This window comes from Taudactylus pleione, unplaced genomic scaffold (assembly GCF_031769625.1).
Source record: "Taudactylus pleione unplaced genomic scaffold, aTauple2 ptg000086l, whole genome shotgun sequence".
Lineage (NCBI taxonomy): Eukaryota > Metazoa > Chordata > Amphibia > Anura > Myobatrachidae > Taudactylus > Taudactylus pleione.
This window is the reverse complement of record NW_028284488.1, coordinates 29,261,784-29,285,887: the sequence shown is the minus strand read 5'-3', so window position 1 is coordinate 29,285,887 and position 24,104 is coordinate 29,261,784. Positions and strand designations below refer to the sequence as shown.

General features: G+C 45.6%; 1 protein-coding gene across 1 annotated transcript in view; it reads right to left on the bottom strand.

Annotated features, from left to right (window-relative positions):
* The window catches only part of LOC148529242 (cadherin-related family member 4-like), a 153,434-nt gene that overhangs the window by 76,084 nt on the left and 53,246 nt on the right, over positions 1-24,104 (bottom strand). The window contains exons 9-10 of the mRNA XM_088468650.1: positions 7,649-7,740; positions 4,718-4,828 (exon numbers count right to left, since the gene is read on the bottom strand). Of these exons, the coding sequence (XP_088324776.1) occupies positions 4,718-4,828; positions 7,649-7,740 (203 nt within the window). The remainder of the gene's footprint in view (positions 1-4,717; positions 4,829-7,648; positions 7,741-24,104) is intronic.

Below are 24,104 nucleotides of genomic sequence, written 5' to 3'. Positions count from 1 at the left end.
ATAATAGTAATACAGATATGTCCTCGCTCATTTAGCATCGATACGACATGTACAGTATTTTGTCTATAGTGTACTGAGATGCTGAAGAGTGTAATAAGGTTTACGTCCACCAGATGTCGCTTTTGATAAACGTATTGACATTGTGCATGCGTAAAATATCCAATGTCCCGTTGAGGATATAGGCCCTCATTCAGAGGCGTTCGCAAGAAGCGAGCGTTCGTTCTGAATGAGGGCGGCTGCTTGTGTTTTTAAGTGCGGCCTCCTGGTCACTAGCTAAGCTGTGGGTTACCACCCACAGCTTTAGCGACCGATCAGGTTGATGGTAGCGATGGTCAAGACCATCGCGACCATCGGGGCTTGCGACGAGACCCTAAGGTTGGGTCTCGGCAACTGCAATCCCCAGGGAGCTTCCTGCTCTGATCGAGCAGGAAGCTCCCCACTGACATCACTGCTGATGTCAGTGCAGCCGCCCACAAAATGGAGGGCATTCCTTAAGGAACGCCTCCGTTTGTGAAACCACCCCCCCGCCATGCCTACAAAAAGGGCCGAGCTGTCGATCAACATCGACAGCCGGCCCTTTTGTAGTGAGGTCCGGAGCAAGAGAATTTCTCTCCCGCTCCGGAGCTTGTGCACACGCAGTGCGGCCGCTGCGCATGCACAGGGCCTAAACATCGACCCGGTTGCGAGCGCTCAGCGCTTGCGACCTGGTCTGAATGAGGGCCATAGTGTTCAACCTGGGTTCAATTCCCATTGAGGACAGGGGTATTGAAAAATAATTTTGAAATTGATTTGTTATCAATATTATATCATATACAGTATTTCATTTTGCATGTTCCTGTGAATAATTTGCAAACCCGTATTGTATTGAATCATCTCAGTTCCGCTGCTTGTGGAAGAAGATGCTATAAAGTTGCAGATTTACACTACGGCAAACCACCAGAGCAGAGGTGAACAGGGATTTTTCATGCGTAAAGGTCGCAAACTCGACTGCTAATATGTTGTACGTGCAGCCTTCCACAAATTGAGATGTTTTCATGATGAGACTTGTGCTCTGGTTAAATGTTGACATTGCCTCTAACAGCTTACAGTACAGTATCTAAGATATCTATAGGGCACGACCTGAGCAACAATAAGGGAGGGCACATCTGTATTCCAATATATTGCTTATTATTACCTTTTATGTTAAATACCAACAAATTCTGTAGTGCTGTGTTAGAGGATATACAGTATATGTGCCTGTCAGGAGTCATATTTTCAGGTGCTCAACCCCTGGAGCAAAATATACACTGAGGGTGTTGGCGATAAGCAACTGCTACTGATTTACCCCTCCCACTGATTATATATATTTACTTGCATGGTTGCTGCATGATTTAATGAATAATTAGCATTCATTGTGCAGCAGGAAAGATTCCCATATGATTTTCAAAGGGGAAAAAGATGGACATTTGCGCTTGTAATTCATTGTACTTTAAATAGTAAATGCAGCTGTAGTATTTATAATACACTATTCAGACACACAGGCGCTCTTATCTATATGACAGTTCATTGACATAATATATTGTGTACAAACTGGACACTGAAGCGCACCGAAGGAACGGGCATTCCGACTTCCATCGCCTTCACGTCACTCATGGGGGGCACGACGGAAGTCTGAATCCCCGTTGCTTTGGTGCACTTCAGACTTGGTGGGCTTCTATCTTCTATTTAAGGTTAGTAGTTTTGTTTTGTTTAACACATGCCTTGACAAAAGGGAGGTGCGTGTCCCCAAACGTTGGTGTCACATATGTATTTTGTCTAATACACTATTTTGACTATTTGAACGAGTCTCCGAGTGCTGCCGCTTGTTTGTGCTGTTCACCAACTTCGGGTCTTAGAGTGATGACTGTAAGTCAATGTGAGTGCCACCTGTACAAAAAAATTGCTCACCGTGTGCCTGTATATAACAGTATGGTATACCGGTGCTACCTGCAGGTAGATCTGGTGGTGATTACAGCTGGCGCACCAACAGACATCCATGTATGAAGAGACAGCAATATCGCATCACCATCATTTAGAATCTGGTACTATCCATGAGCAAATTGGAGCACGCGGACCGGCAGGCAATCAGGAGCTGCCGCAATGGTGGCTCACTTAGAGCGCCAGATTTGAAATGATGGCGCGGTGCTGCTGTCTCTACATAGATGCCTTCCGGGCTCTGCACCAAATCCACATGGAGAGAAGACTGAGGCTGCTGGAGGGACACAAGGGGGAGGTAAGAGGCTGCAGGGATGGGGGGGCTTTACTGTTGGGTTTAATGTTATTAGGGGCATTACAATGTGACATAAAGTGTAAGAGGCATTAATACTGGGTGACATCATTTGTATTACAAATTTGTAGAGGGCATTACTGTGTGGCATCTCTTGTAAAGGGCATTACTGTGTGGCATAATGTGTAAGACGCATTCCTGTTTGACATAATGTGTTATAAGGGGCACTACTACTGCATGGCATAATGTGTATAAAAGGTACTAGGTGTGGGACATTACACTGATGAAAAGAAGACACATCTTAAGGAGGACACGCCCCCTTTTGACTGGCCATGCCAACTTTTCTGTCTTGCGCATAAGTACAGCCTTAGATTTTCCAAACCCCCACTTCAAAATTTCCACTTTGACCACTGTGTATATATAGTATTTCAAGTTTACTTGGCTTTACGTGCTTTTACTCTGTGTGATAAAACATTTTTTCACACTACAAATTGTTGTGCAAAGTCTAGTCTATATTAGTAAATGCAAACTAGACTATTACCCTGCAATAAGGTATTTTTGTATTACAATTTAGTATTGGGTCTTTTGACTCAAAAGTTTGTCTCCCATCATTTATATTAAATCTCATAGTTTTATAATTATTTAAGAATGCCACCACCTAACAGAAAATATTAGATAACTGATAAATTGCATTCAGACTTTCTTTTTGTTAAGAAACAACAATGAAACTGTGTTATGCCATGATGGGAGGTCTGATGGGAGGCCTGACATTATGAACCATATTGAATAAAAGAAATACAAACTTGCATCAAAAGGCTTCTTTAACTTGCAGGAAGGTGACCAGTTTTTTCACACATGCCAAAGCGGATAATGATTATCCTACTCTCAAAACCAAAATTAAAGTGAGGGAGCATCATCATCTACATCATCATTTGGAGTTTTTAATGTAGTTATTAATTTGTTCAGTACGCACATTTTTTTTTTAATGTAAATGCATAGTCAGGATAAATTGTGATCTTTAAATGTGCTTTAAATATCTAAACAGGACCAAATTCTATGTACAACTTGTATTTTGCCTTCACAGCAATTTAATTCCCATATTATAGTGCTCATGCAGTGGGTCCCAAACTGTGCACCGCAGCTCCCTGGGGTGCCGCTGCGCTCTCACTGGGGTGCCATGGCGGCCAGTGGCCTAACGAGGCCGCCCAGTGTATTTTTTTTATTATTTTTTTTCAGCATGGGGTGAGAGGGCTTGGGGCACATATTGGAGCAGAGGGGGGTGGTTGCGATTAGTGAGGGGAGCGTGCAGAAGTGGCCCTGTCAGTGGAAAACATGAATCATGAAGCTACCTTTTGCTGAATGGGGTCCTACAATACAGTGAGTTGTGAGAGATCAGACAGGAAGTGTCCAATCTGATGAGGGATGCTGCAGAACAGCTCCAACGATCACAACTAAAGGTAAGCAAGGGGGGGGGGCAAAGGGAGAGATGTGGAGAGGGGCAGCGGTTAAAGTGGGCCAGAACGGGGCGGAACTGCATTCCATCACTTCTATTTGGAGACGGAACCAGTTCAGCCTCCTCCCACCCACCTTAGCCCAGTGCCGTAGGGAGGTTCCATTTTCCGGGCACCCGCTGAGATTTTGTTACCAGTGGGTGCCCAGCTCCCTCCCCACAGCACCAGCGGCAGCCAGTGGCTGGAGCTCACTTTTGAGCTCCGGCTTCCGACTCTGCTCCCCCCATGGGCATGTCATGACGTCTCACCCATAGTTCAGAGGACTCAGGGCAGCCAGGCGGACTGGAGGTATGCAGGAGCAGGGCTTAAGGTTAGTTTTTTTTTTTGTGTAAGTGGCACTAAAGGGGGCATAGCTTCTGGGGGCACTTCTACTGGGGGCATTACTCAGGGGGCATTACTATTGGGGGCACTGCTACTGGAGGCATTACAATTGGGGGCACTACTACTGGAAGTGCTACTACAAGGGGCACCACTCCAGGGGGCACTTCATAAGGGGCACCACTCCTGGGGGCACTGCATAAGGGGCACTACCACTACTATGGGCTCTGCTCTGCGTAATCCGACATCCTGTGTTTGTGGTGGTATATGTTATACATCATAATAGCCGGCTGATTAATGAAGAGATTGCATTTTATTTGATACATATGATTATACTGATTCTGACATTACTGCTATGTGTAGAATTTTGTCATTTGGTCCTTTGTATAGGACACATACAGATTGACATCATAATCACACACTATGGTTGGGCGCTGGGTATTCTCAATTTAAAGACAAATTAAATGATGTTCAACTACACGTAAACAAAATTATATACAAATTAAATGAACTAAACTTTAAAAATAAATATGAATATTTTTATACTACAGTACTGTACTCCAATTGGAAAGTTAAAGTAATGCAAATACCAACTGTATGTATACTTTACAAATTTAACACCCATTTCAACATTATCTCATACCTTTGTGTCTGATTCATAGTCCAAAGGTTGGTCAGTGGTAGAAATAATTCCAGTTTCATTATTCAAAATGAAAAAGATGTCAGATTTAAGAGAAGAATGGGATACTTCAAACTATGTAAAGAAATAATACAATAATTAGGAAATTAAATTAGTAAAATATGGTGCAACCCAGTATATAAATATTAACAAAGTACCTCTTTTATTGACATGATGCACAAATATATACTGTACTGTAAATCATAACAAATCAATCAGATTACAGATGTATTTATTTGTGAGATCCAAAAATGTAAACAAAAGGCAAATGTTTGGTTACTATGCGTTGCAGCACATGGATGCACATTTCTGAGGTACCTGAGTACCTTATGGCTCTTGATCGCATGAACAAAACAACAGTACCTTTATTATATGTTAGCATTGTACAGCTGAACAACATCAAACAGTACATTAACAATCACCAGATTAATCTTCAACCACCTAAACCAATTCTTTCCCACATAGTTAGCTTGGGAGGAGTCCCCTCTTTCAAATAATGTGGACCCATAGCATCTATTGCAGTGATTCCCAACTTCGGTCCTCAAGGCACACTAACAGTCCTGGTATTAGTGATATCCATGCTTAAGCACAGATGGTTAAATAAAAAAAAACTGAGGTACTAATTAAGTCACCTGTGCTCAACTATGGCTATCCTTAAAACCTGGACTGTTAGTGTGCCTTGAGGACCGTGGTTGGGAACCCCTGATCTATTGTATTGTGACCACCTGCGAGCAGTGGCATATCTATAATGGGGACATGCTGCGCCCATATTATACATCTCTGGAATACCGCATCGGACGGCACTGCAGGGCAGCAGAAATTATCGGGAAAATTGTGCTGGCCCATTTTCCTGGAGATTTGCACATGTGCAGTAGAGAAGCCACCTTGAACATGGAACAGGCGCCATGTTCCCAGAGACCTGCACTTGCACAAAGCCAGTCTAATGCGCTAACAGAGAGGAGAGGCCCTGCACAGAGTCTGCACATGGTCCCCCTCCTCTCTTAAACCGACTTTGCCTGCAAGCGCCAGACAATATCACCGTGTTACAGTACATAAAATAAAATGTTTCCATAGATGGGATTACCCTATGGCCCTGATTCAGAGCCGGACGCTCTGACCAGAGGGCTCGCTCTGAATCAGGGCCCTCCTCCATTAAAATGGAGCGTCCTTCTGGACGCTCGTATAGCTGTGGGTCTCCATCCACAGGATATACGAGCGTGCAAAAAGATGGTCGCGATGGTCTTGACCATCGCGACCATCGGACTTGCGAGGGAAACCCTGCGGTCGGGTTTCCCAGCCACAAGCCCTGGAGTGATTTTGGCTCTATCAGAGCCAAAATCACTCCCACTGACATCACTAGTGATGTCAGTGGGGCCGGCTTCAGACGGTAGGCGTTCCCATGGGAACGCCTCCGTCTGGTAGGCACGCCCCCGGCACGCCCACCAAAGGGGGCGTGCTGTCAATCAACATCGACAGCACGCCCCCTTTGGTGCGAGACCCCGAGCGATGGAAAGCCCGTCGCTCGCCGGGTCTCGCGCATGCGCACGACGGAGCTCCCTCCGTCGTGCGCATGCACAGTGGGGAACATCGACCCACTTGCGAGCGTACTGCCGCTTGCGAGTGGGTCTGAATGACCCCCTATGTCCGTTATACTTGCCCAAACCCATTTTTAACATTGACAGGGAAATTTATCAAAGTTGAAAAGATGCTTTATCGGCATATTTTATTATGAAAACCTCTGTGTAGAAACCTCCTTTTTTCGGTTTCGGAAAAGTGACTTAATGCTGAAGCAAAAATTACAATGTATTTCTTTTTGATTTTCATAAAAAAAACTTTATTCAATGCACTTTCTTGAAATCTCAATTTGTTTTTACAAAAAAATTTGCTTTGTAATTTAGAAGGAGCAAAAATAGTAAAATACTAATGTTATTTTCAGGAAAAAAGGTCCAATTTGTGTGTATTCTAAGTAAAAATATTAGCCATGTTGATGTTCGAATGCGAGAGTGCAAACATCAAAAAATTGGCACAGTACAGGAGTGAGAACACACTAGAGCACTTCAAAGAATACTGGACTCACAAATACCACACAGTGAACTAGTCAGAATGGTTCTGGTATTTTGAGGCAGAAGTATTAACCACTGTTCCACTATGTTGGAAGTGTATAGGCCGTGGAGACCGGAGCTGGCGACTGATCTCCGGTCCCAGCAGCCCAATACACCACCAGTGTCGCGACGGTGCGGGATACAGTGAGATCCCACACCGTTCACCACTGCTGCGTGATAAGGCGGGCATGGCTGCGGGCATGGCAGGTGGCTCGTTACCTTGCTGACTTCGGCAGCAGCGATGGCATGGCTTCCCATTTCATCGCCCAGAAACACCCATTTTCAGGATGTGGGGAGGGGTTGGGGGGTTGCTTGCAAATATTAGGTATCACCCCAATATCTTATGGTGGAGGGACTGCAGCAGATACCTAGATATCTGTCGCGGACTCTCCATTTCCGACAGCAGCTGCAGCCCCCATAGATTTCTGTTGGGACGGAAAGCTGTCAAATTTTCCAAGCTTGGCTCCGGCAGAAAACACTATTTTTTGATAACGTTAGACCGTTGTTTTGGGAGAGGGATCCTTAGGGTCAGTAATTATAAAGGCTTCTAAAGGAGGAGATAATGGAGTGGAAAGGATACATGTCATTACCACGCATACATGCATTCTTTCCTTCTCTGGCACTTCATCTGCCCGTGCATACCACCTCCTATACCCCGAAGGATAGCTGTGCAAAGCTCCTGTTGATGGATAAGTGGAAATGATCTGCATTTTCATCCACTGTTGAACTGATACATGTACCCCTATGGGATTTATTTACATTTTGGCATTAAATACCAACATCAAAAACATACCTTTACATCATCACCTTTATCTGGATCCTTAGCAAGAACAGTGTAAAGTGTTGTCAATATAGGAAATGTTTCAGGAACAATTAATATGATGCCTGGAAACAAAAATGTTTAACATACTAAGTATAGACGTATAATTTTTCTAACTTATACAATTATCAATATGAATTATAACTAAAGATATCCAACCTGTGTGACACAGATTGCACAGATAGAGGAGGAGTTATGTTATACATAACAGGGTCAGCTAGAAGAATACAATTCATAATGTCTTTAAGTTCTATAATTATATCACTAAGAAGGCCTGACATTAATCTGTACTCCCAAATGTCATTGTCTAATAAGGGGACGCAACCGTATCACTAGAAACCAAATTGTACAGCTTACACTTGGCCACTCAATTGCTGGTTCTGAACTATTCTGCAGTCAAAAGACAAACCCTGCTGCTGTGGATGATATGAAAAGCCTCCTATGTGATATACAGTAAAAACTGTACATCAGAAGGAAACTTTTTGAATCATTAACCGCAGCAGGGTCCATCCTAGACTCCAAAATAATAGCAGACAATTTCCAGCCAATTAGTGATACGAAATAATAGCTATACCATTAATTTTTAATTATGAGCAGATTTTAATTGTGTATTTGAGATTTTTTTACTGTGTTTCATTATGGAAGTCCGTTTCTGATTAAATAGTGTTTTCTTGGATTTTATGTAAGATATCCTCAGACATCAGTGAACAGAGGGGGTCATTCAGACCCGCTTGCGAGCGCAGGATGCTCGCAAGCGGGTCAATGTTGCCCCACTGCACAACGGAGGGAGCTCCGTCGTGCACATGCGCGAGATCCGGATAGAGACGGGCTCTCCGTCGCTCCAGGTCTCGCACCAAAGGGGGCGTGCTGTCGATGTTGATTGACAGCACGCCCCCTTTGGTGGGCGTGCCGGGGGCGTGCCTGCCAGACGGAGGCGTTCCCAACGCCTACCGTCTGAAGCCGGCCCCACTGACATCACTAGTGATGTCAGTGGGAGTGATTTTGGCTCTGATAGAGTCAAAATCACTCCAGGGCTTGCGGCAGCGAGACCCTACCACAGGGTCTCCGTCGCAAGCCCGATGGTCGCGATGGTCTTGACCATCGCGACCATCATCATGGACGCTCGCATAAGCTGTGGGTGGTCACCCACAGCTATGCGAGCTTCCAGGAGGATGCTCCATTTTCATGGAGGAGGGCCCTGATTCAGAGCGAGCACTCTGGTCAGAGCGTTCGGCTCTGAATCAGGCCCAGAGGTCCTACATAACTTTATGATACAAGCTTATTTCATCTGTATCTGAAGTACACTAAAATTTGTATTATATAGAATGCAATTATTGGGTATTATCAGTGGCAGATTTTGCCCAGGGGCTGCGAGGCTGCAGCCCCCCCCCCACAGCAAAATCCATGACTGCACTGGCTACACTCAGTGGTGTCCCTACCTTGCATTGCACCTGGTGCGGGCAGCTACAGCAAATAAGGGGCGTGGCCTTGCGTGTTGGGGGCGTGGCTTCACGCGTGGGGGCATGGCCACGCGGCCCAAACCCCCCGTGTTTTTAAAAACTGAGGGTGCTTTGGTGTCACCTCCCGCACCCCACTTGTGACGCCAGTGGCTACACTGTGACTACCAGTGGCTTCCTACTGGAAGCGCCCCCTGCAAGTCACATATACAACAGGCAGCCCCAGGGAGAGGTGTCTACTCCACCTGAGACTGCCAGTCAGGGGCTGCTCTTAGGAGACAGCGGATTCCAGGAGGAAGCCGCTGCTCTGCCTTTCCGCCAGCCGGTGACATGCGCATAAGTGGCTCTTTACCGCTAGTGTGCATGTGTCGTCCTGGCGCCTGACAGATCGATTGTGCAGGCGCTGGGACACGGCCAGGAGGAGGAGACAAGACCGTAGGAGGTAGTGAGTGATCCTGTCATTTACAGTGGCAGCAGCTCCCCTCATCATAGAGAGTAAGAGCCGCCGCTAGGTATTATATAATGTGCTGTGGGTACTACATTGTATTTTTATTAGGGGTGAGCGGGTTCGGATTTCTGAAATCCGAACCCCCCCGAGCCTCCCCCGATCCGAGGCAGATCCGAGTCAGGCTCGGCTTTTCCCGCCTGACTCGGATCTGAAATCGAGGCTAAACGTCATCATCCCGCCTTCCGAATCTCGCGGGTTTTGGATCCTATATAAGGTACCCGCGTCGGCTCCATTTTCTCACTCGGCTGTGGACAGTGAAGAGGGAGGGTGGGAGTTAGGGCTGGCTGGGCTGTGTAGTGTAGTGTAGTGTAGTGCAGAGTAGTGTTGTGCTGTGCTGCTGTTGTCCACTACTTCAAAGTCCATAGGGGCTGGCTGTGTTGTGCTGTGCTGCTGTTGTTAATAGGGGCTGTGTCCACTACTTCAAAGTCCATAGGGGCTGGCTGGACTGTGTTGTGCAGTCAGTTCTCCATAGGGGCTGTATCCACTCCAAAGTCCTGTGCAGTGTCCCAGTCCTAAAGGGGTGCTGTAGTGTTGTCCAGGGGGTGCTCTGTCCATCAGGGGTGCTCCCCCCAAGTGCTAAAAAAATAATATTTTTTGTGTGTTTGTGAATTGTGTGCGCAGTAGCCGCATGTGCATCAACAAAGTAGTGCCAAGCGTGCGCCTGTGTCATAAGTAAAGGACCGGCTGGCTTGACCGTTAAAGGGAGCTGTAACCCCCAAAGTACACTCCAGTCCAAACCAAAAAAAATAATATTTTCTGTGTTTGTGAATTGTGTGCGCAGTAGCTGCACGTGCATCAACAAAGTAGTGCCAAGCGTGCACCTGTGTCATAAGTAAAGGGCCGGCTGGCTTGACCGTTAAAGGGTGCTGTAACCCCCAAAGTACACTCCAAACCAAAAAAAAATTATTTTCTGTGTTTGTGAATTGTGTGCGCAGTAGCCGCACGTGCATCAACAAAGTAGTGCCAAGCGTGCGCCTGTGTCATAAGTAAAGGGCTGGCTGGCTTGACCGTTAAAGGGTGCTGTAACCCCCAAAGAACACTCCAGTCCAAACCAAAAAAAAAATTATTTTCTGTGTTTGTGAATTGTGTGCGCAGTAGCTGCACGTGCATCAACAAAGTAGTGCCAAGCGTGCGCCTGTGTCATAAGTAAAGGGCCGGCTGGCTTGACCGTTAAAGGGTGCTGTAACCCCCAAAGTACACTCCAGTCCAAACCAATAAAAAAATTATTTTCTGTGTTTGTGAATTGTGTGCGCAGTAGCCACACGTGCATCAACAAAGTAGTGCCAAGCGTGCGCCTGTGTCATAAGTAAAGGGCCGGCTGGCTTGACCGTTAAAGGGTGCTGTAACCCCCAAAGTACACTCCAAACCAAAAAAAAAATATTTTCTGTGTTTGTGAATTGTGTGCGCAGTAGCTGCACGTGCATCAACAAAGTAGTGCCAAGCGTGCGCCTGTGTCATAAGTAAAGGGCCGGCTGGCTTGACCGTTAAAGGGTGCTGTAACCCCCAAAGAACACTCCAGTCCAAACCAAAAAAAAAATTATTTTCTGTGTTTGTGAATTGTGTGCGCAGTAGCTGCACGTGCATCAACAAAGTAGTGCCAAGCGTGCGCCTGTGTCATAAGTAAAGGGCCGGCTGGCTTGACCGTTAAAGGGTGCTGTAACCCCCAAAGTACACTCCAGTCCAAACCAAAAAATATATATTTTCTGTGTTTGTGAATTGTGTGCGCAGTAGCTGCACGTGCATCAACAAAGTAGTGCCAAGCGTCCGCCTGTGTCATAAGTAAAGGGCCGGCTGGCTTGACCGTTGAAGGGTGCTGTAACCCCCAAAGTACACTCCAGTCCAAACCAAAAACAAAAATATTTTCTGTGTTTGTGAATTGTGTGCGCAGTAGCCGCACGTGCATCAACAAAGTAGTGCCAAGCGTGCGCCTGTGTCATAAATAAAGGGCCGGCTGGCTTGACCGTTAAAGGGTGCTGTAACCCCCAAAGTACACTCCAGTCCAAACCAAAAAAAAAATTATTTTCTGTGTTTGTGAATTGTGTGCGCAGTAGCCGCACGTGCATCAACAAAGGAGCAGCGCCCAGCGTGCGTCTGTGTCCCATAAGTAAAGAGCCGGCTGGCTCATTTCTTAAAGGCTGGTGTAACCCACAAAGTGCACTACTCTCCAGCAAAAATAAAAAAATATTTTCTGTGTTTAGCCGCACGTATATATCAAATCGATATAACATAAATGGAGGACCAAACTTTCTCCGATAAAAATAAAATAGAGAAAGATCAAGAACCACCTCCTCCTAGTGCTGAAGCTGCTGCCACTAGTCATGACATAGACGATAACATGCCATCAACGTCGTCTGCCAAGGCCGATGCCCAATGTCATAATAGAGGGCACATACAATCCCAAATGACAAAGTTCAGGAAAATGACCTTGAAAAAAACATTTAAATCAGCTGAAGAGAAACGTAAACTTGCCAATATGCCATTTACGACACGGAGTGGCAAGGAACGGCTAAGGTCGATCCCTAGTATGTTCATGACTAGTGGTACAGCTTCACATGACGATGGAAGCCCTCCTCCCACTAAAAAAAACAAAAGAGTTAAGCTGGCAAAAGCACAGCGAAGAACTGTGCTTTCTAAGAAGATATCACAAATCCCCAAGGAGAGTCCAAGTGTGGTGGTGGTTGCGATGCCTGACCTTCCCAGCACTGGACGGGAAGAGGTGGCTCTTTCCACCATTTGCACGCCCCCTGCAAGTGCTGAAAGGAGCACCCACAGTCCACTTGCTGATATGCAAATTGAAGAAGATGTCACTGTTGAAGTACAACAGGATGAGGATACTGGTGTAGCTGGCGCTGAGGAGGAAGTTGGCGAGGAGGATTCTGATGGTGATGTGGTTTGTTTAAATCAGGCTCCGGGGGAGACAGTTGTTGTCCGTGGGATGAAAAAGCCCATCACGGTCATGCCTGGGCAGAAGACCAAACATTCCACCTCTTTGGTCTGGCAATATTTCTATCCAAATCCGGACAACAACTGTCTTGCCATATGTACCTTATGTAAAGGTGGAATAAGTAGGGGTAGGGACGTTAACCACCTAGGAACATCCTCCCTTATACGGCACCTGCAGCGCGTTCATAATAAGTTACTGTCAAGTTCAGAAACTTTGGCTAAGACCGTAAGCAGTCCAGGGACACCTAAATCCCGTTGTCCTGTTGTATCCAAGCGCCTGCAAACCACACCGTCAACTCCCTCCTCGTCAATTTCCTCCTTAGTCAGGATCGGAAGTAGTCCTGCAGGCCATGTCACTGGCATGACTGACTCTCCTTTCCCGGATTCCTCCGGAGGATCCTGCATTGCTACGCCTCCTGCTGCCGCTGTTGCTGCTGCTGGGAGTCATTCATCATCCCAGAGAGGAAGTAGGAACACCACTACTTTTACTAAACAATTGACCCTCCAACAGTCCTTAGCGAGGAGGATGAAGTACGACAGCAGTCATCCTGAAGCAAAACGTATAACTGAGGCCTTGACTGCTATGTTGGTGTTAGACGTGCGTCCGGTATCCGCCATTAGTGCAGTGGGATTTAGACAATTGATGGAGGTAGTGTGTCCCCGGTTCCAAATCCCGTCTAGATTCCACTTCACTAGGCAGGCGATACCGAGACTGTACAGAAACGTCAGAAAAAGTGTCCTCAGTGTCCTGAAAAATGCGGTTGTACCCAATGTCCACTTAACCACGGACATGTGGACAAGTGGAACAGGGCAGTCTAAGGACTATATGACTATGACAGCCCACTGGGTAGATGTATCACCTTACGCAGCAACAGCAGCAGCGTCACCAGTCGCAGCATCTCAGAAACGCCAGCTCGTTCCAAGGCAGGCTACACTGTGTATCACCGGTTTCAGTAAGAGGCACACCGCCGACAACCTCTTAGAGAAACTGAGGGAAATCATCGCCCAGTGGCTTACCCCACTTAGACTCTCCTGGGGATTTGTGATATCTGACAACGCCACCAATATTGTGCGGGCATTACATCTGGGCAAATTCCAGCACGTCCCATGTTTTGCTCACAGAATAAACTTGGTGGTGCAGAATTTTCTGAAAAGCGACAGGGGCGAGCAGGAGACGCTTTGGGTGGCCCGAAAAATTTCTGGCCACTTTCGCCATTCAGCGACTGTGTGCCGAAGACTGGAGCGCCAGCAAACACTCTTGAACCTGCCCCGCCATCACCTGAAGCAAGAGGTTGAGACGCGGTGGAACTCAACCCTCTATATGCTTCAGAGGATGGAGGAGCAGCAAAAGGCCATTCAAGCCTATACATACACCTATGACATAGGCAAAGGAGGGGGTATGCACCTGACTCAAGCGCAGTGGAGAATGATTTCCGTGTTGTGCAAGGTTCTCCAGCCCTTCGAACTTGCCACACGTGAAGTCAGTTCAGACACTGCCAGCTTGAGTCAGGTCATTCCCCTCATCACGCTTTTGCAGAAGCAGCTGGAGAAAGTGAAGGAGGAGCTAAGACAGAGCGATTCCGCTCGGCATGTGGGACTTGTGGATGAAGCCCTTCATTCGCTTTGCCAGGATTCCAGGGTGGTCAATCTGTTGAAATCAGACCACTACATTTTGGCCACCGTGCTCGATCCTAGGTTTAAAGCCTATGTGGTGTCTCTCTTTCCAGCCGACACAAGCCTGCAGAGGTGCAAAGACCTGCTGGTGAACACACTGTCAGCTGAAGCGGAACGTGACACGTCAACAGCTCCTTCATTTTCTCCCGCAACTGGGGTTGCCAGGAAAAAACTTAGGTATCCTAAGCAACCCACTGGCGGTGATGCAGGGCAGGCAGGACCAAGTTTGGACATCTGGTCCGGACTGAAGGACCTGGCAACAATTTCTGACATGTCTACTGTCACTGCATATGATACTGTCACCATTGACAGAATGGTGGAGGATTACATCGGTGACAGCATCCAAGTAGGCATGTCAGACAGTCCATACCTGTACTGGCAGGAAAAAGAGGCAATTTGGAGGCCCCTGTACAAACTGGCTCTATTTTACCTGAGTAGCCCCCCCTCCAGTGTGTACTCCGAAAGAGTGTTTAGTGCAGCCGGGAACCTTGTCAGCGAAAGGCGTAGGAGGTTGCTTCCACAGAATGTGGAGAAGATGATGTTCATCAAAATGAATTATCAGCTCTTCCAGGGAGACCAGCCTCCAGAACGTACAGAGGGACCTGTGGTGGTGGATTCAAGTGGGGACGAGTTAATACTTTGTGAGGATGAGGATGTACACACTGAAGAGGGTGAGGAATCGGTGGATGAGGAGGATGAGGATGACATCTTGCCTCCGTAGAGCCAGTTTGTGCAGGGACAGATTAATTGCCAGCTTGTTTTGTGGGGGCCCAAACGAACCAATCATTTCAGCCACAGTTGTGTGGCAGACCCTGGCGCTGAAATGATTGGTTTGTTAAAGTGTGCATGTCCTGTTTATACAACATAAGGGTGGGTGGGAGGGCCCAAGGACAATTCCATCTTGCACCTCTTTTTTTTCTTTGCATTATGTACAGTTTGTGGCCTAGTTTTTCAAACTGCCATCCTGTCTGCCACTGCAGTATCACGCCTAGATGGGTCACGTGTTTGTGCCGCCCACTCGTGTCGCTTAGCATAGTCATCCGGCTACCTCGGTGCAACCTTTTGGACATAAAAACACTATTGTGAGGTGTGAGGTGTTCAGAATAGACTGGAAATGAGTGGAAATTAAGGTTATTGAGGTTAATAATAGCATAGGAGCAAAAAAACCTACAAATTCTGTGATTTTAGCTGTTTTTATGCTTTTTTTCAAAAAAATACAGATCCAAAACACAAAACCCAGAACCCAAAACACGGAAGGGTGGTTTTGGCAAAACCAATCCAGATCCAAAACACGAAGAAAGATCCAGATCCAAAACCAAAACACAAAACACGAAAAGTGGCCGGTGCACACCCCTAATTTTTATTATCTTATATATAAGAGCAGTGACTCAATCCCTCTCTCGCAGTCTCCGTCTGGCTCCGGATGCTGACATTGATTCATTACGGATCACAACTGCGATTCCAATATTCTAGTGTGTGATTGTTATCACTCATAATGGCTGAGGATCGGCTCCTGTGTCTAAAGCTACATACACACTTAATTATATGCTCCATGAGCGATATCGTTAAGTGTTTCCCCTGCATTGCCGGGCTCAATGTCATTAACAACATTAAGCATACACACTGCACGATATTGTTAACGATATTGTTGAGTGACGGCACTCTCCCTCATCCCTGTACTTGAAGAACCTGATGATATCGTCAGGTTGCCCTGCAAGTATGGTCGATGAAAGACATCGTTAACGATCTGCGGGGGCGCGCATCATTAATAATGTCTTGCATACACACTGGACAATATTGAACACGATGAATGATAACAATATCGTTATCATTCATATCGTCCAACTTATCATCTAGTATGTATGCGGCATAACAATTACAGAAGATATAGTGGAGCACACAGTCATTCCATCTATTCAGGAACAAACCTTTTGAGTCTCCTGCTAATCACTAAGGGCCTGATTCAGAGCCGCTCGTAAGCGGCCGCTCGTTCGCTCCGAGCGATGTTCGCACATCTGCGCATGCGTATGGGTCGTAATGCGCATGCACCAACCAGTCAGTGCGGTCGGAAATCGTCTGTTCGCAAAATAGCGAGTGCCTACTAATTTGAGTGACAGGATGAGGCGTTTGTGGGTGGTAACAGGGGAAGGTGCTTGAAAACGGGGAGTGGAGATCTGAACGCAGGTGTGCCAAACGGTCAAAACGGGCGTTTTAAGGGTGTGCATAATTAACAAAGCAGCGTCATCTGCCACGTCACTTGGTTGTCTCTTAGCCTGAACTGTTTGCATGATTGCGGTAGGAAAATCCAACCACAAGCACTGCGAGCAGTTCAGACGCTTTCGATGTACTCGATTAATCTAATAAATAGCGGAGATGATGTAAGATGCGAGCGGCCAGGGGGCGTCTTTACAAAATAGCGAGCGCATGTTTCGTTCGCTCGCTCTCACATAGAGGCGTCAACAAACCGCAAAGAGCGAGCGCTCAATTTAAATAGCCGGCCCCTTTTTCTGAACGAGCGAGCGCAAATAGCGTCCGGCTCTGAATCAGGCCCTAAGTTTGTTTTTCTCTTAGTATTTACTGCTGTTATTCAGGAACATCTACTGTGTTCAGGGACACACCTTTTTTCCATTAAAGTAAAAACTGGGTCTCCTGCTGACTATCAATTGTATCTCTGAGGTTTACAAATTTACTATCTGTATATAAACAACTGCATTTCTTAATTTCTTCTGCTGAAGAAGAGGACTGCAATTATAGATCATTATTTGCTTGATACGTTTGCTGCTTAGGGGCAGATGTACTAAACTCTGGGCCTGATTCAGACCCGGTCGCAAGCGCTGAGTGCTCGCAATTGGGTCGATGGTGGCCCAGAGCGCATGCGAACGACGAAGCCGGCTTCGTCGTGCGCATGCGCGAGACCCGGATAGCGACGAGCAATCCGTCGCTCCGGGTTTCGTACCAAAGGGGGTGTGCTGTCGATGTTGAGTGACAGCACGCCCCCTTTGGTGGGCGGGCCAGGGGAGTGGCTGCCCAAATGGAGGCGTTCCCATGTGAACGCCTCCATTTGGAGCCGGCCCCACTGACATCACGAGTGATGTCAGTGGGAGAGATTTCGGCTCTGTTTGAGCCGAAATCTGTCTGGAACCTGCGGTAACGAGACCCTACCATAAGGGTCTCGTAGCAAGCCCGATGGTCGCGATGGTCTTGACCATCGCGACCATCTTCCTGGCAGCTCGCTATAGCTGTGGGGCGTGCTGTCAATCAACATCGACAGCACGCCCCCTTTGATCAGACACTACGAGCCAAGGAAAGTCCTTCGCTCGTCGCATCTCGCGCATGCGCACGACGGAGCTCCCTCCGTCATGCGCATGCGCAGTGCAGACCATCGACCCATTTGCGAGCGGACAGCCGCTCGCGAGTGGGTCTGAATCAGGCCCATAGTCCTTAGCATCAGTGGGTCTCTAGTCAAACAACACCTTTTGCGGTTCTTTTGACAAGAATGCTGACAATAGGCCTACCCACTGACCTTTAGGAGAACTTTCTATCTCCACTGTTCTCTCAAAAGTTGTTAAATAGGCTTCAACATCATAACTGTCATCTTTTGCAGAAAATATGCAAGCTGGGGCTAGTTGTGATGTCCGAGGACACATTTCCAGACAGTGCTGCTAGACCAGTGTTTCCCAACCTCAATCCTCAAGGCACACGAGCAGTCCTGGTTTTAAGGCTAGCCATACCTGAACACAGGTGACTTAATTAGTACCTCAGACATTTTGATTTAACCATCTGTGCTCAAACATGGATATCCTAAAACCTAGACTTACAGGGGTATTCAATATGGGAGCGATAAGTCCGTTTTTGCGGTAATATCGGAGCTATGATGTCATTATCGGAGGTTTTACTTTTACACCTTATTCAATATCAAAGAGTTATCGCAGTTTTGAAAAGTCGAAGATAAAAAGCGGGGATAAGTTTTCACCATTGAATACTGTAGGTGTCGAAAAAAAGTGCAGAATTGGAGTTTAGGGGTGCAGGCTTAAAACAAATAGCCTGCACCCTTCAGAATTACCCCTTGAAATGATCTGTGTCAAAAAAAACAATCGGGACACCCCAGAAAAAAGCACTTTGAATTTGGGGGCCAAAAAAAAAAATGTTGGGGAACAAAGTTAAAAAATAGTGAACTTGACTCTGGGGGGGTCCCCAAGTATGCCCCAGGTGTTTTTTTCATTGCAGCTCCTTGCGCAAGTGGGTTTTTCACGATTTTTTCAAGTCTGTTTAGCAACTTTAAAATATGCTGATCCCCATTTTCAAGTACCCCAAATTTGCTGGGCATAGTTATTTTTCCCCAAAAAAAATTCTAAATGCTCTTCTGCACCACTTTCTTCAAAGTCGCATTTATGCACTTGCCGTGGCTATTAGAAAGCCCGACTTCCTTCAGGAGTTAAAAATGGGGGTACCCATAGTGATCCCCCATGTCTAGACATAATTAGGGGGGTCCCTAGAATATTCCCGTTTTTGTTAACCTGTAAAAATTTAGAAAAAAAATGACATAAGGTCCCCCCCCAAAAGCCAAACCAGCCCCACGCTTGCCAGCCAGTGGTTGTTTCTAAAAATACGGGGAACAAAATGTGTAGGTTCCACCGTATTTTAGAAACCAACACCAGGCTGCAGGGACTAGTGCTGGTTTTAAATATAGGGGGCAAAAACGACGTGGGGTACCCCTTATATTTAAGACCAGCACCAGACCCAACCGACCGGGGTGTAATGCCACATCCCGGAGACCCAATCACCGGGGCTCCAGGTCCAAAGCATTACACCCCAAGTCGGTCAGCGCAAGCCGGTGATCTCGGGGAGTCGGGGACCCCCCAAAAAAGGGTCCCCCCTCTCCCGAGCACCACAGGCTTACGCTGAAGCCTGGGGCTCTTCCCCATACCCCTTGCTTGGTGGGTATGGGGGTAATAGGGGGGCCAAATAATGTAACACTATTGTACTTTACAGTGGAACAACAAGTGCCAGCATGCCTGCCATTTTGCACTTGTGGAACTACAAGTGCCAGCAGACATGCGGCACCTGTAATTTCACTGTAAAATAAATAGTTAAAAAAAAACAAAACACACACACCGTGCCCAGTATAAGTTTATTACATACACCTACCCATTCACACATACTTACCTATACCAGAAGTTTCTGTCCCCTTCTCCAGTAGAGATCCATTGTACCTGGCCCTGCAAGAAAGATTTCATACTCACCTACATCCAGCGCTGGTCTTTTTTGCCCCCTATATTTAAAACCAGCACTAGTCCCTGCAGCCTGGTGTTGGTTTCTAAAATACGGTGGAACCCTACACATTTTGTTCCCCGTATTTTTAGAAACCAACACTGCCTGGCAAGCCTGGGGCTGGTTTGGCTTTTGGGGGGGGACCTTATGTCATTTTTTTTTTTATTTTTTACTAATTTTTTTTACAGGTTAACTAAAATGGGAATTTTTGGGAAATATTCTAGGGACGCCCTTAAAGATGTCTAGAGATGGGGATCACTATGGGTACCCCCATTTTTAACTCCTGAAAGAGGCGGGGTTTCTAATATCCACGGAAGGAAAAAACACCTTGCAAAGCTATTTAAAAACCCGACTTTCTTTTGCAGGCAAAAACGAGGTTACCCATAGTGATCCCCCATGTCTGGACATCTTTAGGGGGGTCCCTGGCATATTTCCCGAAAATTCCCATTTTTTTCCTTAAATGGGGTCAAGGGTAATTTTTTAAAAAACAGGGATCATTTTTCACCATTGAATAGGTGTCGGAAAAAAGTGCAGAATTGGGGTTTAGGGGTGCAGGCTTAAAAAAAATAGCCTGCACCCCTGGGAATGACATTTAAAAAAGAACCGTGTCAAAAAAGTTATTAAAAAAATAGGGACACCCCAAAAAATGAATTTAAAAATTGGGTTGAAAAAAAAAATGGGAAAAAATTGTTTAACAATAGGGAAATAGGTTCAGGGCTATTCTGTATGTATGCGGCAGGTGTTTTGAAGAATAGATTTATAGCGGCTGGTGCACAAATGCAGAATTTTAAAAAACTTACTTTAGGGACATCAAAATATGCTAGTACCCATTTTCATGTACCCCAAATTTGATGGGACCACTTAAAAAAACGAAAAAAAAATAACCTAAGTGCTCTTCTGCATCACTTATTCATTGTCGGGAAAAAAACACCTGCGGCTATTTAAATCCCCGACTTTCAATTAAAGGCTAAAACGGGGGTACCCATAGTGTTCCTCCATGTTTTTACAACTTTAGGGAGGTCTTACAATTTTTTTAAGGAAAACTTCGCAACTTTACGCAAATCCAACTTAGGAGTTTCCTGTTTTCGTTAATTTTATATTGAATACGGGGATAAGCGGGAGCGCCCCCGATACTTTAACGCAGGTAAAAACTCCGATATGAAACATTAACTTCGACAGTGAAGTTAATGTTTCATATTGAATACCCCTCTTAGTGTGGCTTGAGGACCGAGGTTGGGAAACACTGTACTAGATGGTGCACCATCTCTTTTAAGGCTTTGCTGTCATGGTGCTGTTGCCTGGAGAGTTCAACAATAACCAATTGCTGTTGCCTCCATTTTTTCCCAGCATCCACTGGCTGTTGCCTCCGGGCTTCCTCAATGACCCATTGCTGTACTCATGGGCGTATTTATAATGGGTGCAGGGTGTCTGGTGCACACTGGCCCCTGGGTCCAGGGGGGCCATCGCACCGCACACCCTGCACCCATAAAACCAGAGTCCCACTTCAGCTCCGGTGTCTGTGCCTGGAAAAAATGGCTGGAAAATGGCCACCACTGCCTTTTTCCCGTCGTTTCTGCATGTGCAGTACAGGGAAAATGGCCAAAATGGTGACCTGCGCATGCGCTATAGACTCTGGGCGCACTCTAGTGCCCAGAGTCTATAAGTGTGGCGACGGCCACGCACCACTCAGTGTGCAGCCGGCCGCCGGATGGAGATGAGGTGACCCATGATGAAGACTGCACATGGGCCACCTCCTCTCTAGAAATGCCCCTGGCTGTACTCTAGTAACTTCCTTCTGAGCCCTGGTGGCTTCCTGAAGAGTCTACAGTATGTCTTCCGTGTTTTCTCTTTGTGTAAGGGAAAGGCAGAATCTAGCTTTCATAAGCATCTGATGATGACACCACAATGAAGTTCACAATATTACAGTTTTTAAAATACAAACAAAAAAAAAGGTTGTCTGTCGCTTTAACTTTTTGACACAGAATTTTATGGCTGTAATTCATGTGCAATACCTGCATTTTTCACCATGTGTGGCAAGATCAGGCTAAGGGTGCCATCTCCTTGGGTAAATGATTCCACTTGACATGCAGCAGCCAAGTTGTAATACACCAATCCAGGGCCTTTGTACAAGTATCCCCAGCTAGTTATATTAGCAGCACAAAAATAAACAAAACATAAAAGTAAAAGTAAATACTGTCCTGTCTTGCTCTGACTAAACAAAATGATTCACTCTCTTAGGGTGGAAGGACCTAACATCCCTCTCACAAACAGAAGACTTTAGAAAAGCACTTATATTCAGTAATCACAGTGTCTCTCCACAGGAGTCTGACCGGTTCCCCAGGCAGTGAGAAAGTGACTACAGAGACTGACACACCCTTTATCAGCCTCACAGGTGGTCTGGCAATCAAGGTTGCTAATCAACTTCTGTTTACCAGACAGAAGCTAAAAGCCAGGGGCATATATATCTTCGCTTGACAACCTTTACAAGTATTTTTGTCACAGTACCTAAATACTTTCACAACATGCCTGTGACTCTCCCATAACACACCCATAAGATCTACAATCTCTATGTATCTGAAAAAAGCCATCTCCCTGTCACTACCCAGGAGCACCCAATACATTTTCAATACACTTCTCCCTGCGTGCATCTGAAATTACAACTGCATCTCTGTACAAACACAATCAGGTTGCATGCACTGTGCAACTTGGACAAATGCACAGTAAAATAAAAATTGCACAGCTACAGTACGCCCACCATTGACATTAGTGTGTGACTCACAATCTGAGGCATAAAAGAAACCACCCCTCATCTGAGATATAAGAGGACCCATACTACATCATTACAACTGAAACCACACTAGGACAAAGCTGTGAGATTGTACAAAGTGCTTGCCTGACAGATAAAGAGTGATTTTTGTTTTAAAAAATGTCTTCAAGGATATTACAGTAGCTTGAAAACACAACACACCATATCCCTTTCTATTATTCCTTTGGTACTGAACACATATCAAGATCCATTTCAACTTCATAATTTTCCGTTATTATGCAGCCACTGTAGGTAATGGTGTGAGATTGTCCAACATTTATCATTTATTTTTTTAAGGGTAAGTGTTCTACATTATCTTTACCAACATTATGTTTTCACAAAACTGTGTACACTATACAGATGTGTCCTCATACATCTAGCCTCCTTGCAAGTTAATCAGCCCTTCTAGACGCATCATGCCGTGGCATAACTCGGTAGGGTCAAGCGTCATTTCATGCGACTTTTCACCTTCCAATGCGTCTAATTCGCACAGCAATGCAAATGGGATGCTCAAGCAGCTTTTGTTGATTAAAATGATATGCAGCATGCCTATGTTCTGTGTCCAACTGTGGGTGTATCTGCATGTAAAATGTTACGTTACAGTGTCACAGCCGCTGGCAACCCTTTGGTATCCCACCAACCAAAAGTTACTGTGCATCTCAATCAGTGCTACACCCCTGTGCACGCACACCATGAGAAACATGCACTGTATAAATTTATAGGGAGTTTCACACATGTGCAGTAGCAAACAAATTGCTAAACTCCCCAAAAAAATATGTTACAGCCATCTGCGCCCCAGGACTGCTGCTTAGTCCACACTCTGGAGCACCAATCCTCTACAAATACACAAAATTATGAGTGGTCAAAAAGCGTAGTCCTTGTAATGTATCTGTATCCTATTCTTGAATATCCATATACAGAAATCTGAATAGTGGCATGGGACTATAATAGACTATCTTGTTGTTCTTCCCTTTGAGATGGCGGAAGATTCCAAACAGTAAGAGTATCAAGAATAGGATACAGATACATTACAAGGACTTTGCGCTTTTCGACCACTCATAATTTTGTGAAATGCTAAACTCCATACACATCGGCATTGCGTGTGACTCAGAATCAGGCCCTATATGTCTGTAAATCAGAGAGTTGCCTTCTAACCTGTACATCACAGTCCTTTATGCATTTTTGGTGCGGAGAATCACACTTTTAGAATATACCCTAAAATCTTTCAATGCTTTCTGCTCAACTGTTAATATTATTATCAAATGTCTTGTTAGTATTAAATATTATTGGGTACACATAACTATAAACCAATCTTTAACTGCCAGCTTCAATGCACGCCTGAGAGTGCGGGCATTACCAGCCGCTAGTTGCAGTATTACACCGGTGTATGACTATACGAATGGAAGGTAAAACACCTGAGGCCCCGTGATTTACTAAGTGTGGCTGAACAAGTTAGCGGGTATCAATGCTGGGAAGCCAGCACAGACACCAGGACTGATTTCAAATACAGGTAACACTAATTAAAGACTGCTATTATGAACCGTAAATACAGATATATCTGTGGAGCTATATATACAGAATGCTAAAGCATTTTAAGCACACCTGGGAATCTACATTGAAAGCTATTTTATTATATATTTGGACATCCACATCTAGTGCTAAAAGTAGTTCTGAGAACTTGTTTTAGTTACATACAAAAATACTGTTTTTTCCAATTGGCAATATTGTATATTACTTTTAATTTTTTGTATTATACTACAGGGAATCGTG